Here is a 15242-nt window from a genome sequence, read left to right as displayed (position 1 = left end):
ACAACACCTATTAAAAATGGACGTTTTACCTTTAAACAGCTGGACCCTCAGCTCTGTCAGGCTTTGGCATGACAATAACGTCCACAGCAGTCTGTCAACAGCTGTTTACCCCGGTCATCTGGCTAAAGAACTGCAGTCACAACCTTAGCCTCTGACCACAGCCGGGTTGCCAGATTGAAGAAACAAGTAAAATAGCTGTCAAGGATGCTAGTATGCTCCGAATAATTTTTATCGGCCGCTGTTCTACAAAGGTGTTTCACAATTCTGTAGTAGTCCAGGTAGTAAAAGGAGAACTTTAATCAGCGTTGCAGCCGTAGATACACAAGACCACAATAGTTTACACTGTAAAGCTGTGTAGGAGACTATGGCTCAAAAAATGAGCGACAAGATAATGCCCTCTATCGGCTAGGTTCTGTAGTGTTCCACCCTTGTGTCTCGCTTGTCGACCAACTTTTCCAATTAAGTAACAAGGAGTTCTCAGCAGGTAAGATTGACAGAGATTCAACAAAAATAATCATCTTTATCAAAACTGTAAAGACATTTTATCACCAGTTAGCTTAACCTCTGACAGCAATCGACTGCAACGTTTACTTTAATTAAGAATTCGTGCACACGTGTGCAGTAAAAATGTCGACGTCCGTTATAATCCAAATCTCTTTTTTTGGTTAGGGAGTTTGACATTTATTCTGTAACCCGAATTCTGTGCTCTTTGAGTGTCAGGTGTGTTGTTTTAGGAGGTGGAAGTCGGTTGGATTACGCTGCACATCTTTTTTTTTCGACTTTGTCCCTTTTTTTCAGGGGTTGCCACAGCGAATCATTGATTTCCATATTATTACGCTGCACATACAATCCATCCATCCATCCATCCATTCATCCAGCCATCCATCCATTTTCATCCGCTTATCCGTACAATGTCGAAAATATCGATTTTAAAGGTAAGTGTGTTTTTTGTTAATTTTCGCCATTAACATCATAAAAAGATCTAGGTTACGTTTAATTCTTTTGGTAGTCAACAATCAACGTTGATCAACAACACGAAGTGCTTCATAGTGACTCACAAATGTAAACGATTCGAATATTTCAAAACAACATACTATTATTAGAAGTAAGAAGCAGAACAAAGATGCAGAGAATGTGCGAATGGACTGTACTAATCGTTTTGTACTAACCTCCATGGACAATGTCTGTTGAGTTGAAATGATTTTTCTTGTTACCTATTGGAAATATCCCACAGGTTGAGAACCCATCTTGCCTTTGGGGTCGAGTTTGTCATCCCCCCAAGGGCAGCAAAGACAAAACAGATCATTACAACTTTCTTGCTCAGATGAACCTCTTCTACCACAACACTACTCTGGATCAGCATCTGCTGAAGCCCAAGTTAGTGGAGGGAGAGGTAAAGTCGTTCAGCAGTCTGCTTTCACCCATGTCTTCTCATTTTTTCGGTTCAAAGAAGGTGCATAAGGTGGAGCTGGTTTGAGTGTTAATAAAATATTCCTTCAGGTTTTTGTCGTCTACTGGTCAATGATAAAGTCATGGTGTCGGGCAGTGGTGGAGTCGGTCATCACCGACTCGGTGTCCTGCAGAGCTCGCTGCCTCCTGGTTGACTACGGAGAACGACTTATCGTCGACAAAGGACTGTAAGACTCTGACTATGTATTCTTCATAACACATTAAATTTAAACTTTTGTATTTTTCTGGTTGTCTGATTACCTGTTTTTAATCACAATTTTATTATAACTTGGCCTTTCACATATTTCAACAATAGTATTCGAGTGGCTGTGAAAAAGTTTCTTGAACTTCCTTTCTGGGTGAGGAGATTTCAACTGGCAGGAATTAAGCCAACTACCCTACGTGTGTCGGTGGAAAAGGCTGAGCTGATGTAAGAAAAATGTGTTATTATAACTAGGTACGTTATAGACTCGTGATCTAGTTTCAAAGTCTGTGTTGAGCTGGACACAGGACAAGATCAGATGATAGAATAACAGTGGATTACACACTGATGATAAAGTACAGAGTGCATGTGTATTAAACATATGATAGAATAAAATCCTCTGTATGAATCAAATGAAAATCTCAATCTACCCTAATCTTTCAAAGCTTTCATCTTCTCCCCTGCAGGCCGTCCAGTCAGTGGGACAGCTCAGCTACACTGTACCTACACAACCTGCTACAAGGTGAGAGACAGTCAATATTTGACAGACCCGTGTTGTTGTGAGACTTTAAAGATTTGCTTCTTTTTATGACTTAGCATCAACCTTGACAGAGGCTGTGCTTTTTGAAACAAAGTCAGACTCTACCTCCATTGAGCTCTACCTGACTGTCAATAACATCAAGGTGAACTTCATTCTATTTTTTATAGAATGTTAGATGTTCTTATGTAGGACTTCGTAGAAATGAGCAGAACACAGTGGATTTAGGTCGCTGTAAAAGTTGTTCATAACCTGTTGATTTTTTTATATAGATCTGTGTGAATGACGACCTTGTGGCCAAAAAGTTTGCATATTACAACCAAGGGTCAGGTGAGTGCAGCAGATCGAAGGAGTTGGATCGAATAGCCGTCACGTTCTTCTCCAGCGTCTTAACACAGACAGTCCCGGACTCAAACCAGACGGCAGTGGAAACTCCACCATCTCCTGGTAAAAACACAGTTGTCTTCATTCTATTGGTGGAGAAATTCTACTTAAAAACACACTTGTCTCCATTCTAATGGTGGAGAAATTCTACTTAACAATATGATATCAGATCTTATTTGTTTATAAATGGATATACATCAGTTTGCTTTAATCTGTACGTAACTTGATTTTTTTTTTGTCCTCAGTGATATCCAGCAGTCCAGTTTCTGGCTTGAATGTTGATTGGCTGACAGCTTCCTCTTCACCTCAGGTCAGCAGCTCGTTGCTGCTTGTGTCCTTTTAGCATCAGTGCTGCTACAGATGTCAGCTATCCTTGACTTTTGTTTTTTCTCCTACTTCAGGGACAGGATGATGTGACGATCACGGAGGCAGATGACAGACCAACCGTCTCTCCACAACTTTTTTCTGTTGGCCAATCAGGAAGCAGCTCTCAACATGCCACTGCCAACGTGTAAGCAGTTTTTTTCAGGTGAATTCACTGGTCAGCAGAGATAAAGAAAATCATGATTATTCTTTTCCCTTTTGGTGTTACAGGTGTTACACGTCACATTCTACAGATTCTACTTCAACCAAGGACTCCAATCTTTTGAAGTGAGAACTGATCTGACCTATTTGTCACACATCTCTCATGTGATTGGTCACCACAGTAAAACACTGCGTGCACTTCTGTCGTCCTCTGCCACAGATTTATGACATTTCTGAATCCTGGCTGTAGCTTCCAGCAGACGAACCAGAGTGTAAGTTTACCTCAATATATTGATTATAAAAATAGTCGTGAGTGTGAAAAGCGTGTGGCAACAGGGAAGGTGAGAGATAATGAATAGATTAAGTTGTAAATGAATATTTCTTTCCTTTCATTCCAGATCGATGAGCATGAAGAGCCTAACAACAAAAAATCTTATGTTCCAACTTCAATGTCCTGCTCAGAACAGGAGGCGTAAGACGTTTACCATCAATACATTCTTTTTATAAATCATTAAAAAAAAATAGGATGACAATTCTCACTCTGTTGCTGCCACTTATCTTATCTTTTTTAACCAGGACGGATGTTGTTACACCTCCTCTTTATACAATATTCAATGACTTTATTGTTTATTTTAACAGTGTATCCTCCTTACACAATGGTGAGTCTACTACAGGGTCACGCCCTCTGACTGATAACACAGGGTCGCGCCCTGTGACTGATCTCTGCTCAAGGTGAAGAGACTTTTGCATTGTTTTATTTCTATAGCCATTATAGTGACACTTCACAATTGAAGTTATTTTTAATATTTTTTGCAGTGAAAAAATAGAAGCAACTGGTCTTGAAGTCAATCATGTTGAAAATGACACCAGTGGAGACACACGGTACAGTTAACTCACGCTGCACCAGTTTAGCTTTTAGTTTTCTTTGTGGTTTTTATTCATATTCATATTTGTGATTTGAGAGATTTTTTGGTTTGTTTCTGAACTGAGGTTCTGTTTTCTGCCCTGTTGGCTCACAGCAGGTCAGATTTGTCTGAGTCTGGATCAACAGAAGCAACAAAGATGTGCAGAGCGGAGGTGCACTGGGCCTGTTCAAGGTCAGCCATGTTAGTGTACTTAACATAGATGTATAACTGCTGTTGTGATTCACAGAGACAGCGCTGGTACAGTTTTTATCTGACGAACGGCAGGTAAAGTGTGACAGACTGTTACGACACAAATTGATATTAAATCACTAATCACATGACGTCTTATGTGTTAAATAAGCTAAGAACCTGTGTCCCATATGAACAAATGAATTACATACCAAATATGATTTAACACTGCCGTATTTTCCAGACTATAAGTTGCTCCGAAGTATAAGTCACAAAAGTGCCCTCTAGCGGCTGTCAGTGTGAAAATAACGAACATGTAAAATTTCAGTGGTACAGGAGTAGCAGATACAGGTACACAAGCCTAGAGTGCCCTCTGGCGGCTATCAGTGTGAAAATAACAAACGTAAAATTATATATTTCAAATACAGACCATAAAATATATATATTTAAATAAGTCGCAAACCCAGCCAAAGGATGAAAAAAAGTGCGAATTATAGTCTGGGATTTATGGTACTTTAATGGCTGTCTTACCACAGGCTTCTGGAATGGATGAATCCCACACCTCTGAACTCTGCTCCAGAGTCTGGAGATGAAGCTGTAGGTTTTTTCATTTTCATTTATTTTCAAATGCTTGTCTAAAGTCATAGTTGTGTGATTGGTAGTGTTAAAGTTGTCCCTTTTCCTGACTCTCCGTAGGTCATTCCCAGTGATCCAATGGGCTGTGGAGTTTTGGTACATTCTGTCATACCAATTCAGCCCTGCACCAGTCTGGATGATGCACCTGTGACTGATGCATTCCGCTGCGTAAATAAGAATGTTCTGAGTTTTCAGTTGAGCTGTTTAATATATAAGAAATATATAAACCATCCAGAGGGATCATTCCCTGAGAGCACCATCATGTGGCAGTTTTAAGAAAGAAATGAAGGATTATTAATTACAGATGTATGATTTCCTGTCCTTTGCTGAGTCATAACAGACCCTGTAAATTAAAACCAAACCATTGGCCCTCGTATCTGCAGCTACTCCGTAGGAGGCAGTACTGCACTCTGTCCCTGGCAGATCGTTACGGCTGGCCGGCGGTGTCCAGAGGACGCAACACCATCATAATCTCCCACAGTGCTACCGAGCCACTCAGCTACCTCCCACCACTCCTCAGCCATGTCCTGCTTAACACCATCTTCTGTTCCTTCACGTCCAGCGCTGGGGTGAGCACTGGTGAAACCTGACGGTCATTTTAGTCGTCTGGGGTGTTTCAGTGTGCATCTTTTTTCAGCCCATAGTTGTACTCCTGTGTCCAAACTGGGAGAAGGTCCAGACAGTGTATGACCTGCTGGTCAGTACCAGGATAGCCCATGCCCTTCGTCCATTCATTTTGCTGCTTGGCATTGGGAAAGATGAGGTTAAGACTGTCAGGATCCCAAAGAACTGTGAGCAAAACTTTTTTTCAGTCCTAAAGTCCTAATTATAGAAAGAAAATCCCATTTAAAATGGTTTGCTTAGTTCCCGTTAGGGGATTATTTTAACTCTGACCACAGATTTCCTTTTGTGATCAGGTCTACTGCTGGTGACCACGCCATTCAGTCTGGTTCGTCTAATGTCCGTTCACTGTTTCATGTTTCTGCGTCTGTGCCACCTGCTGCTGGATGAGGCCGACTCTCTCTTCGTTAATGCACCCAACCAGGTTAACTTTATTCACTGTTACTTTTTCATTTGTTACTATGATTAGAAAAGGTGCCAAAAAGGACAGAGCAAAACATTCGATTTATTTTTAATCATGTTTAGTTCAAGTTAACGCCGATACACTGGCAGGAATTTAAGAAAGACTTCACAAAGATCTTCTTCAACAGCTCCGATTATCTATTTTTATTTAGTTTTCATAGCCATCTGCTGTCACCTGGCAGAAGAGTATTTAATTGTTCTGCAATAAATAAATAAATAATAGTTTTCAGGCCAATTAAGTGAAATTGGATCATTTTTAATCATGCTCTCCTGTTAGATGGCAACCATCTTACAACATTACCAAAAGGTGACCTCCAGTGAGGGCAAGGCCTCCTGCCCTCAGCAGCTTGTTGCTGTGGCAAAGCAGTGGTCCACCCACATGGTGGACTTGGTAACTACCTACATGCCCTACCCCTGTGTTGTCATTTCCAATCCGGAGGACGCGGCTCTCTACGGCAACGTCCAACAGGTTTGTCTTAATGACTTACAGTATGTTCGATGGGTTCTGCATGACAAACTCTTTTGTTTTCACTGATATGAATTGACTGAAACAAAAGTGTCTGTCCTCCTCCTGCAGCTTATCCTCATGTCCTCAGAAAGCAGTAAGATCTTGGAGCTGTTGGGAACACTTGATTCCAGTCCAGATGTTGGCCAGAAGACACTCATCATAACCAACTCTGCTCAGGAAGTTGAAAATGTGTTTGTGGTAAAACAACTATTAATAATTAAAAATTACTACACATTCAACTTTAAAATGTCAGTTCATTGTTAAAACCGTAATTCTAAGTAAGTTCTCTGTAGATAATGTTTGTTTTCTGATCATCAGGCTGTAAAAAACAAATCATTGTTTTGCCTCAAGGCTCATGAGGGCCTTACAGACCAGTTTGACTTGGTCATCAAGGAGTGGAAAAAGAACATTGGCCATGGCAGCCATGTGATTATGGGTAAGCTTACAATACTATAAACCTTGGACCTTTAAACAAAAAGAAAGTATCAACAAACGTTCCCTTGTAGTGACCACCAACGAGTGTCTGAAGTGTTTTGGGATCAGAGATGCCACCTGTGTGATCCACTACGGTTTCCCCACTTCTCCTAAGCTGTTCGGCAGCCGTCTCTTCTGCATGTCGGACAACTTCAGAAATCTCTCAGAAAGGGTGAGAAGAAAGTCAGAACTTTCATTTATACGTTGTCTAAATAAATCCTCTACGGTGAATGTAGTATTTTACGGTAAGAGCGTCATGTTTTCTTGAATATTTTTCAAGGTTTTAACCACCGATCAAACAAGGGGCCGTCCTGAAGTTACCAAGTCAGTGCTGCTCATTTCAGAGAAAAATGCGTCTCATGTCGTCGGAGTTCTGCGGTACCTGCAGCGGACTGATGCTCTGCTGCCCGCACAGTTGCTGTCCTTTGCACAGTCTGTCATAACTGCCAGGGAGAACCTAAAGACCAACAGGCCTCTCTGCAGCTACCTGAAAAGCTTTGGAGTCTGCAGGTGTTTTTGTTCAATTCTATATACAGTGGAACCTCGGTTTTTGAACTTAGGTCGTTCATGAAAGGCCGTTTGTAAACTGAAAATTGATCCAATTCAGTGTCAACTTTTTCCACTTCTTCTACTGTCTGAGGTCTTTTCTTGGTGATCACAGTCACTCCTTTGACCTTAGCTTCTTTTATTCCTTCCTTGTTCTTAATGATGCTACAAATCCACCACTTTGTTACCGTAAACCAAACTGTAAAGACAGATCTGAAATGTAATAGTGAGAATGGTCGTTAAAAAACAACTTAGTAATTTCAAACTGTCAATTCAGGGATTTTGTAAATGCACAATGTTTTGTGTTTTTTCTGCAGAGACAGCAGTTCATGTCCAGATCGCCACAAGTTCAGTTCTGAGCTTGATCAGTCTGAGCTTCCTGCCTCTGGAGTCATAGAGGTTTGGGTTCCATTGTTGTATTAGAATCATGTTCGTTTGTAACGCCTCACAGTGTAAAGTCTCAGCTTTAGTGTAGCTTATTGTACAAACTCAGTAACTGAAGCAGTTTCATCCGCTGCCATCCATTGTCCCAGGTTGTGCCCGTCCACGTCAAGACGGCGTCTGTCTTCTACGGTCGGGTCATCTCAAAAAGCGATAACGGTTTTGAGAGTTTGGCTTCAGAGATGGCTTCGTACTATGTTGACAATAAACCAGGAGCTGAAGAGGTGTTAGTCGGTGGTCTGTACGCTGTAGAAGAAGACAAGGCCTTCCACAGGTACAGTGCAATATTTAGATATACAGGAATGGAATCGTTGGCTAAAGATCCACTTAAAGAATTGAAAACTTTTTTTTTCACCTGAAGGGTGAAGATCCTGTCTGTTCTAGACAGAAGTGTCTGCGGTTTTTTCAGAGCATTTGTTCGCTTCATCGATGTGGGAAAAGAGGAGGAGGTGAAATGTTATCAAATTCTTCAGCTGCCGGAGAAGTTTCACTCCCTGCCTGCCCAGGCTGTGGAGATCATCGTCTGCTCGGTCAAACCGGGGGACGCTGAGATCAACTGGCACCCCAAGGTCATCTCAAAACCAGTCTATCTAAGTCTGCTTGAAAATAAGTCATTATTTGTGATGGTTTTCACAGGGGTCTGCAACAAACACCTGATCAGTTCCAACATGATGACATTCAGTGCCCCATTCACTCATCAGCTTGTACACCTGACTCTATTAGTAGAGTGGCTGGTGGCATTATGGTGTTTTGCTGTTAGCAAGCAAGTTAAAAATGTAATCTAACATAGTATATTCAATCAACTAGATCAAAACTCAAGCTCCCTCCTGTGTGCCATTGACTTATATAAATGGTTGATCCACTGCATAGGACAAAAGAGTGATTTTGAAGGGAGCCAATGAAAAGAGGCTCAGGAGCCACATGTTGCAGACCCCTGTTTTAGTTGAACTGGAAACTAACGGGTTAGTCATTATTACTCAAGGACTCAATTTCTATGCTAATGCAAAGAGAGCTATGTTTTATGTATTGATAATCACTGTGTGATTCTCATGCACAGTGATGTGATAACTTTGACTTGTCTTCAGGCTACCAGAGCCATCAGTCAGAGGGTCAAAGGTCTGCAGCACAGGGCCAGAGCAGTGTTCAGTTTGGGAAACACGGTCTTTGTTGATTCCATGGTTTGTTTTGTTACTCACACATTCACCAACCAGTATGCAGGATTTTAGTCAAATCAAAATTCATTGACACAAAATTTTACGTAATGGCAAACTGTTTCCTGTTCCTGTAGGTCCGAGTGACACAGGTGCCCGGTATGAGAACGGTTATTAATGAATATGCTGTCCAGTCTGAAATCCTGAAAACTGGATTGGGGGTCAGTAACCCAGAGCATCTGGACCTGCTGAGGGAGCTGTGCCAGGAGGCTGACACCAACAGTGGCCCAGAGTCCAGTCAGATGAATGGGTAATGAAAAGCTACAATGACATGAAAAGGATGTGAAGATAAGGAGCGGTAATGGTGACTGTGGCTGATTTGTAGGTTAAATGTCGACTCATTGACTCTGGAGAATGATGTCAGAGCTGAGGGAGACCTTCAGTGTAATGACACCAGAATCAACACAATGAACAAACCCACCATCCAGGAACCAGCTCTTCAGCACCACCTGGACCACGTGTGTGATCAAACAGCCCTGTCAGAAAGTCAGGCTGCAGATGAACATGTGAACAATCAGACCATGAAGCTGGATTTAGACAAACGTGTAAGGTAGGTGTCTAGGACAAACAACTGGGCTGAGGTTTTTGAACGTGTAAGGTAGGTGTCTCCTCAGGTTTGTTATTTAGGTACAAGTAGGACAAACAACTGGGCTGAGGTTTTTAAGGCCTTTTAACGTAAAGTACCACATATTATAGAAAAGGTAACTACCATAAAAATACTCAATTTTAATACTCACCAAATACAGTATATTGTTTATACATTTATGTCCTCGTCAATACAATGTTTAAGATTTGAACACAACACTGGACCTGTTTCTGGATGAACTATGTTACACAGAACCATATTGATTTTCCTCACATGTCGTGTAGTGATGAAGAAGATGAACTTAGCCCTCCCACTGACTTGGCTGCATGTTCCAACACCTGCACTGATGGTAATAAAAGTGAAGTATAGTACGTTATAACTAATAAATATTTTCCCTTTAAATATCGACTATAGCGTGTTTGTGTGACATCAGGTTTTCCTCCAGATAAAAACCCAAGCAGCGTCCAGCAGAATACGGTCAGCACTCCTGAAACAGAGAGTGATGCCTCTGTGAAAAGGTGCCAGACTCTCTTTTTAATTTTAAAAAACTACATCATTTTTTAAATTAGTGTCAGTTTGTCAACACATGGATGTTGTACGTTTGTTTGTTTTTCTGTTTGTGCGCTTGACATTAATTTATGTTTCAACTTTGCCTGTTTTAGTTTTCATCCTCTCATGACTTGGTACCAGACTCCTGACAGTGTGATTGTCACGGTGAAGCTGATCAACCCAGAGAGCCAGTGCTGTGATTTCTACTCTGACAGGGTCACCTACAGGTGAGTCAGGGGAGACCACACCTAATGACTTTCAAATCACATTGGATTGGTGGAGATTTTTATCCAGATTATTCTACACTGTTAGGAGTGGCTACAGGTATCGATTTACTGGCCTTTCTGTGTCATTGTAGAAAGAGGATAATGAAAAGTATTTTTTATCACTCCTTATCCTCGTCTCTCGATCGTGTTCAGTGCTGGTGTGAAAGGTCGGACCTACAGAGCTGTGCTGGAGCTCTACAGCAACATTGATGCCGACCGCTGCCACTGGGAAATGAAGTCTAATGAGCCGGTCATAAAGCTAGTCAAACAGCAGCAGGGACACTGGGAGAAATTCCTCAGAAACAAGGTACTTTTTATTATTTTATGTGAGGAACTTACAGCTGTGGTATAAGTATTGAGGACGCGTGAGGAACTTACAGGAGCTGTAGTACAGCTGTGGTATAAGTATTGAGGACGGAGTAATATTTATTTGTTTATCTGTATAAACCAGTGTATCAGTTGCTGGCACCAGCATTCTGCATACAATCCCCCAATTATTACAATAAATTAATAAAATGAGCTGCAATGCTGCCATCTAGTGACCTTCACTTTCATGTACCGCCGTTTTTCCCCAAAACTTTTCTTAGGGCACACGTCATTTGGCGAAACCCAGACGTTTCATTATGAGGTTTTCATTAATGGAGCAAAAAACGATAACGATTCTTAGAGATTATTAAATACAATTATGCTAATATTGGCCGATATTATCGGACATCCCTAGTATAAAGGAAAATGTCACATTTGTTTTCATTTCTGTGCAATAAATGTAATTTATTTTCCAGAGTCAATAAGTAATCAGCAATCGATAAGTTAAACATTTACTTCTGTGAATTTCTCTGTATAGAACATCTTTGTGAGCTATGACATGAACCATGTTGAAGAAGATGAAGACAGAGGTTCTGTTGAGAACAACGGTAATACATTTCTTTTGAAAATACATGTTCTTACTGATTTTTTTTTAATGGCTGTCACTGCTATACAAAGCTAATGTGTGCTGCTGGTCTCCAGGCACGTTGTTTTTTGGGAGCACAGGGGAAGATAACTGCTATGTGAACTCAGAGGACGGAGAAAGTGACAGTGACTGATGATCAAAGAACATCTCTGTGGATGAGCAGTTGGCACCACTGTGAGTGGACTCAAAAAAAAAAAAAATCACTAGATTATGAGATGTGTTGGAGGCTTTTGTAACACCAGGTTCAAACTTTTCTCTTCATCTAATGTAATAACTAATAACTTTATCTCCAAACTGCTTATCTTCATCGGTTCCTCTGATCTGCTCATTTCTAATTCTTACTGTGTTGGTCATTCTGTCCGTTCTAGATTCAGTGTTCGATCTTGAAATTTTGACCAATATGGATTGATTAATCCAAATAATTTGAATAGAAAAAGTTTAGTTTGCTGATACCATTGTTCCAATGCAGTTATGTAGTAGAAGTTTCATTTTTATTTAGTTCATCCCTAACCTTCTTGATATGTTGTCTAATGTGGGGACAGTGTGAGATTGAAGACTTTTTGTTTAATACAGAACAATTTGTTTCCTTTTGTATTAAAATGTCCCTCTGTTAACAAGAACGGGGGCAGTGGTGGCTTAGTGGTTAAGGAAGCAGACTTGGGTCCGGATGGTTTCAGGCTCGAGTCCACCAGCTGGGTGCTCTGAGCATGACACCGTCCCCACACACTGCTCACAGGGCGCTTAAAGCTGCCCACTGTTCACTTTGGTGATGGGTTAAAAGCAGAGGTCACATTTGGTGGTGTGCTGTGTCACAATGACAAGTAGTTCACTTTCCTTCCTTTAAAGAAGAAAATAAAACTGGCCCGCGCTTGGGATATACACACTTAGAACTGTTGTCTGGTTTTTCTGGTATTTGTTGCGCTGTGCTATTTCTTCTATTATTTTTTTTTCATAAATCACCGTGGGAAAATAAAACAGTGAGAACAACAATAGAAGTGAAGAAAGATTGTACGAAACCATGAAAATGGAGCTGGTGTTTCAGATCTGTCTTTACAGTTTGGTTTAACAAAGTGGTGGATTTGTAGCATCATTATGAAGAAGGCAATAAAAGATGCTAAGGTCAAAGGAGTGACTGTGATCACCAAGAAAAGATCTCAGACAGTAGAAGAAGTGGAAAAGTTGACACCGATTTGGATCAACGAAAAGCAGTTGGTCGGCTACAGTATTTGTGAGAAAGCGGAGCGAACATTCCAGAATCACGACTGCTCAACACCGGTGAGGATGAATTAAATTGTCTTTCCTATTTATAGCTTTATTCTTTAATTTATTGTGTTTAAGGAGCTTTTCAAAATCAAACATCTTTTAGATAATATTCTGTTAGTATCGGAGTCTGAAAATGTATTAAGAAATTAATCTTTTACTGTGGCTTGGTGCCAAATAATACACGAATCCGTCTACCGAGTCTACCGGACCACTGAACAATCAAGAAAGACAACATCTTCCTAAACTTCAAAAATGTATTTAAGGGTAACACAAACATAACAAAAACATTGATTTAACAACATTCACTGCAACATGGCGACATCCTCAGTTGATGGTGAGCACATCATTCTGGATCTCGTGGCTTAGCTGGGTCTGAAGGTCACTCAGTTTCCTTTTCAGGATGGCTAGCGCAGACATGACGATGGTCTCTGGTCGCAGAGACCCACAAGACTCCACGTTGTAAAAGAACCTGTGAAACGGCAATCGAGCCACAAATGAGTCTTTTAGTTCAGAGGAGAAAAAATACGACTGAAACTAATCGTAAACGATCATGTGACCTTTCTGGTTTTCCATTGGGGTCATAGGGAGCCTGGACCTCATCCTCTTCAATCTCAGAATATTCACTTTTTGGCCTAGAAATCAAAGTGATGTATTTTTGGTCTGAGAAAATCCACACCACAGTTGTTTATAGAGTTTGTGGTTTTCCTTGTTCTTACCATTCTTCAGGCCGTGGGTAGACCGTGTGTCTGAGTGCGTTGTCTGGGTCATATTCAAAGGATACGCCCGCTGTTGGATTCCACTTAGCGTGCTCTTTACCAAAGCCTTTCTTGGCGTACGCCCTGAGTCGGAGCTCCTGACCTTTGCGCAGCTTCACCAACAAAATGTCTGAGGAAGATAAGATAAATATTTAGTTCACATCAAGATGATTCATGATCTCCATGTTGATATGTTTTAATGTTTTTTTCTTCATTCAACTTACCATCTTGTTCGACATAGTCATTTGGATCATTGTCTCGACTCCTGGACGTCACCTGAAAATGAACATGAAGAAAAACGTCAGCCTCTCCTTTCTGCTTCAACAAAGTGACATCAAATTTTTCCTGAAACTCACAGGGATGACTCTGGGGTTGTTGGACAAAAGGTCACGCGAGGTTACGTGACGTGTCTGATCTTCAGTACACCGAACATCCAGGGTTAATTCAACAGAACACTCGGGACAGAAATCATCACAGGTGCAGTCCTGGAGAAAAACAAAAACTGAGTAAGTTTCTTTTAACATGCTGTATTGAAGGAAGAAATGTTAAGACAAAGTCCGACAAACGCAGTATTCAAACCATCAACACTCCCGTCACAAGCCTGTTCTTTTAACAGGATGCATTTTTAACAAATGTATCTTAAAAGATTCAGGCCCATTTGTGATGCGACCCAGAAAACTCACCCTGGAATATTGTAGTTTGTCTACAATGTCATCACTGGTGAGAGGTATGAGGCCTGAGAAATGAAAAAACAAAAACTATTAAACATCAGTCTTCCACTTATGACAAAGCTTCTGCACTTCTGACATTGTACCATCAAATGTAATACGAACCAACTCTGTGTGCTATGAACTCATCATGTAGTACTGATGAATTGGCATCGATCTGGATCCAATCAATTGCTGTAAAAAGAAAATAATTTGATTAGCAGTGCTAACATATAAAATCCGTAACGTGTTAAAGTAGTGTGTAAATATCAAGCTGGTCAAACAAAGACATGATTTTTTTTTCCAATCATATAGTAATATGAATTAAAAATATTTTTTTTCAATCATATAGTAATATGAATTAAAAATAATAAGTTAGTATAAATAAACCTCACCTATTGTGGGAACTTCTGACATAAAAACACGGCGGATAGAATTTGCCACCCTGAGAAAAAGAGGGGTTTGATGTTAAATGTGGAAACTTGAACCAAAACCACATTTCTTACACACATAATCAAACATGAAGGAAAATCATTTTACATTGTTTGTGAATCAATGGTCATTGTCTATATGTTCATAATAAATGGCAGTCGTAGTATTGACTCCTTACGTGAGTATTAATGACACAAGCTTTATTTTGTTAAAGAAACAACTTAAGAATACTACAGGCTGCCTGTATCCAGGCCGCAAAGGAAATGTTGGGTTTGAGATTGTGTTGATGATGCTGTAAACAAAGATGGTTGCTCCCAGTGACTAAACTTAAAAACTTACGCCAAATCCGTGTTTTCAATAACGAACTTAACATTTTCGTCTGTCAGTTCCGTAATTTTCACCGTGGGCTGGTTCGCATACGGCATTTTTAACTTGAAAACTCGGAATCAACGTCCTAGAACCGTCCACCCGCTTCTTCGATACCACTAGTTCGAACTGAATGTTCACTCGGAAGTAGTTAGTAATCTTGCGCGACCAACGTATATAATTCCAGGTTACAATTGGCCATTCTGTCAACATAGGGGCGGGTCTTCATTTTACATCCGGGTAAGGAGAAAACCGGATACATCTGTTCAAAATAA

General features: G+C 40.5%; 2 protein-coding genes across 7 annotated transcripts; one reads left to right on the top strand and one right to left on the bottom strand.

Moving 5' to 3' along the window:
* The first annotated feature begins 34 nt into the window (after positions 1 to 34).
* tdrd12 (tudor domain containing 12) lies at positions 35 to 11631 on the top strand. 6 transcript variants are annotated; one of them, XM_008311598.3, is made up of 38 exons: positions 35 to 484; positions 799 to 935; positions 1235 to 1393; positions 1501 to 1637; positions 1766 to 1879; positions 2119 to 2174; positions 2264 to 2334; positions 2462 to 2636; positions 2819 to 2883; positions 2975 to 3084; positions 3168 to 3224; positions 3319 to 3370; positions 3497 to 3570; positions 3738 to 3830; positions 3915 to 3980; positions 4118 to 4195; positions 4729 to 4789; positions 4889 to 4996; positions 5212 to 5397; positions 5466 to 5619; positions 5746 to 5873; positions 6189 to 6380; positions 6489 to 6617; positions 6738 to 6855; positions 6926 to 7065; positions 7174 to 7403; positions 7757 to 7838; positions 7973 to 8154; positions 8242 to 8449; positions 8966 to 9058; positions 9169 to 9341; positions 9417 to 9641; positions 9962 to 10026; positions 10111 to 10195; positions 10340 to 10453; positions 10646 to 10799; positions 11337 to 11406; positions 11501 to 11631. In XM_008311598.3, exons 2-38 carry the CDS (start codon positions 912 to 914, stop codon positions 11575 to 11577), a joined length of 4305 nt encoding a protein of 1434 aa, XP_008309820.1. In that variant the 5' UTR covers positions 35 to 484; positions 799 to 911; the 3' UTR covers positions 11578 to 11631. The 6 variants fall into 6 exon arrangements, with proteins under 6 accessions (XP_008309820.1, XP_016888248.1, XP_024911933.1 ...); XM_017032759.2 differs by having other exon boundaries at positions 2249 to 2334; positions 4121 to 4195; XM_025056165.1 differs by having other exon boundaries at positions 2249 to 2334; positions 4889 to 4924.
* A 550-nt stretch (positions 11632 to 12181) lies between these two features.
* On the bottom strand, positions 12182 to 15135 carry polr2c (RNA polymerase II subunit C). The gene is made up of 9 exons (XM_008311601.3): positions 14941 to 15135; positions 14565 to 14614; positions 14296 to 14364; positions 14146 to 14198; positions 13819 to 13947; positions 13687 to 13738; positions 13424 to 13592; positions 13265 to 13339; positions 12182 to 13176 (listed from the first exon to the last, which is right to left on the bottom strand). The coding sequence occupies exons 1-9, from the start codon at positions 15024 to 15026 to the stop codon at positions 13032 to 13034; spliced, it is 828 nt and encodes a 275-aa protein (XP_008309823.1). The 5' UTR covers positions 15027 to 15135; the 3' UTR covers positions 12182 to 13031.
* Positions 15136 to 15242: the final 107 nt, after the last annotated feature.

Source organism: Cynoglossus semilaevis, chromosome 6 (genome assembly GCF_000523025.1).
Source record: "Cynoglossus semilaevis isolate Cse_v1.0 chromosome 6, Cse_v1.0, whole genome shotgun sequence".
NCBI lineage: Eukaryota > Metazoa > Chordata > Actinopteri > Pleuronectiformes > Cynoglossidae > Cynoglossus > Cynoglossus semilaevis.
The sequence above is the reverse complement of the archived record's forward strand: the minus strand, read 5'-3'. Positions and strand labels throughout refer to the sequence as shown.

What these genes read in the sequence shown, in the direction of transcription:
- tdrd12 (XM_008311596.3), top strand. Translation starts at nt 912, where the DNA reads ATGTCGAAAATATCGATTTTAAAG. An exon ending in CAGAGTCTGGAGATGAAGCT is followed by an intron (nt 4,790 to 4,888) that starts GTAGGTTTTTTC and finishes GACTCTCCGTAG; the next exon opens with GTCATTCCCAGTGATCCAAT. An exon ending in TTCCAACACCTGCACTGATG is followed by an intron (nt 10,027 to 10,110) that starts GTAATAAAAGTG and finishes GTGTGACATCAG; the next exon opens with GTTTTCCTCCAGATAAAAAC.
- polr2c (XM_008311601.3), bottom strand. Translation starts at nt 15,026, where the DNA reads ATGCCGTATGCGAACCAGCCCACGGTGAAAATTACGGAACTGACAGAC. An exon ending in ATTGAAAACACGGATTTGGC is followed by an intron (nt 14,615 to 14,940) that starts GTAAGTTTTTAA and finishes TCTTTTTCTCAG; the next exon opens with GGTGGCAAATTCTATCCGCC. An exon ending in ACAAACTACAATATTCCAGG is followed by an intron (nt 13,948 to 14,145) that starts GTGAGTTTTCTG and finishes GTTTTTCTCCAG; the next exon opens with GACTGCACCTGTGATGATTT.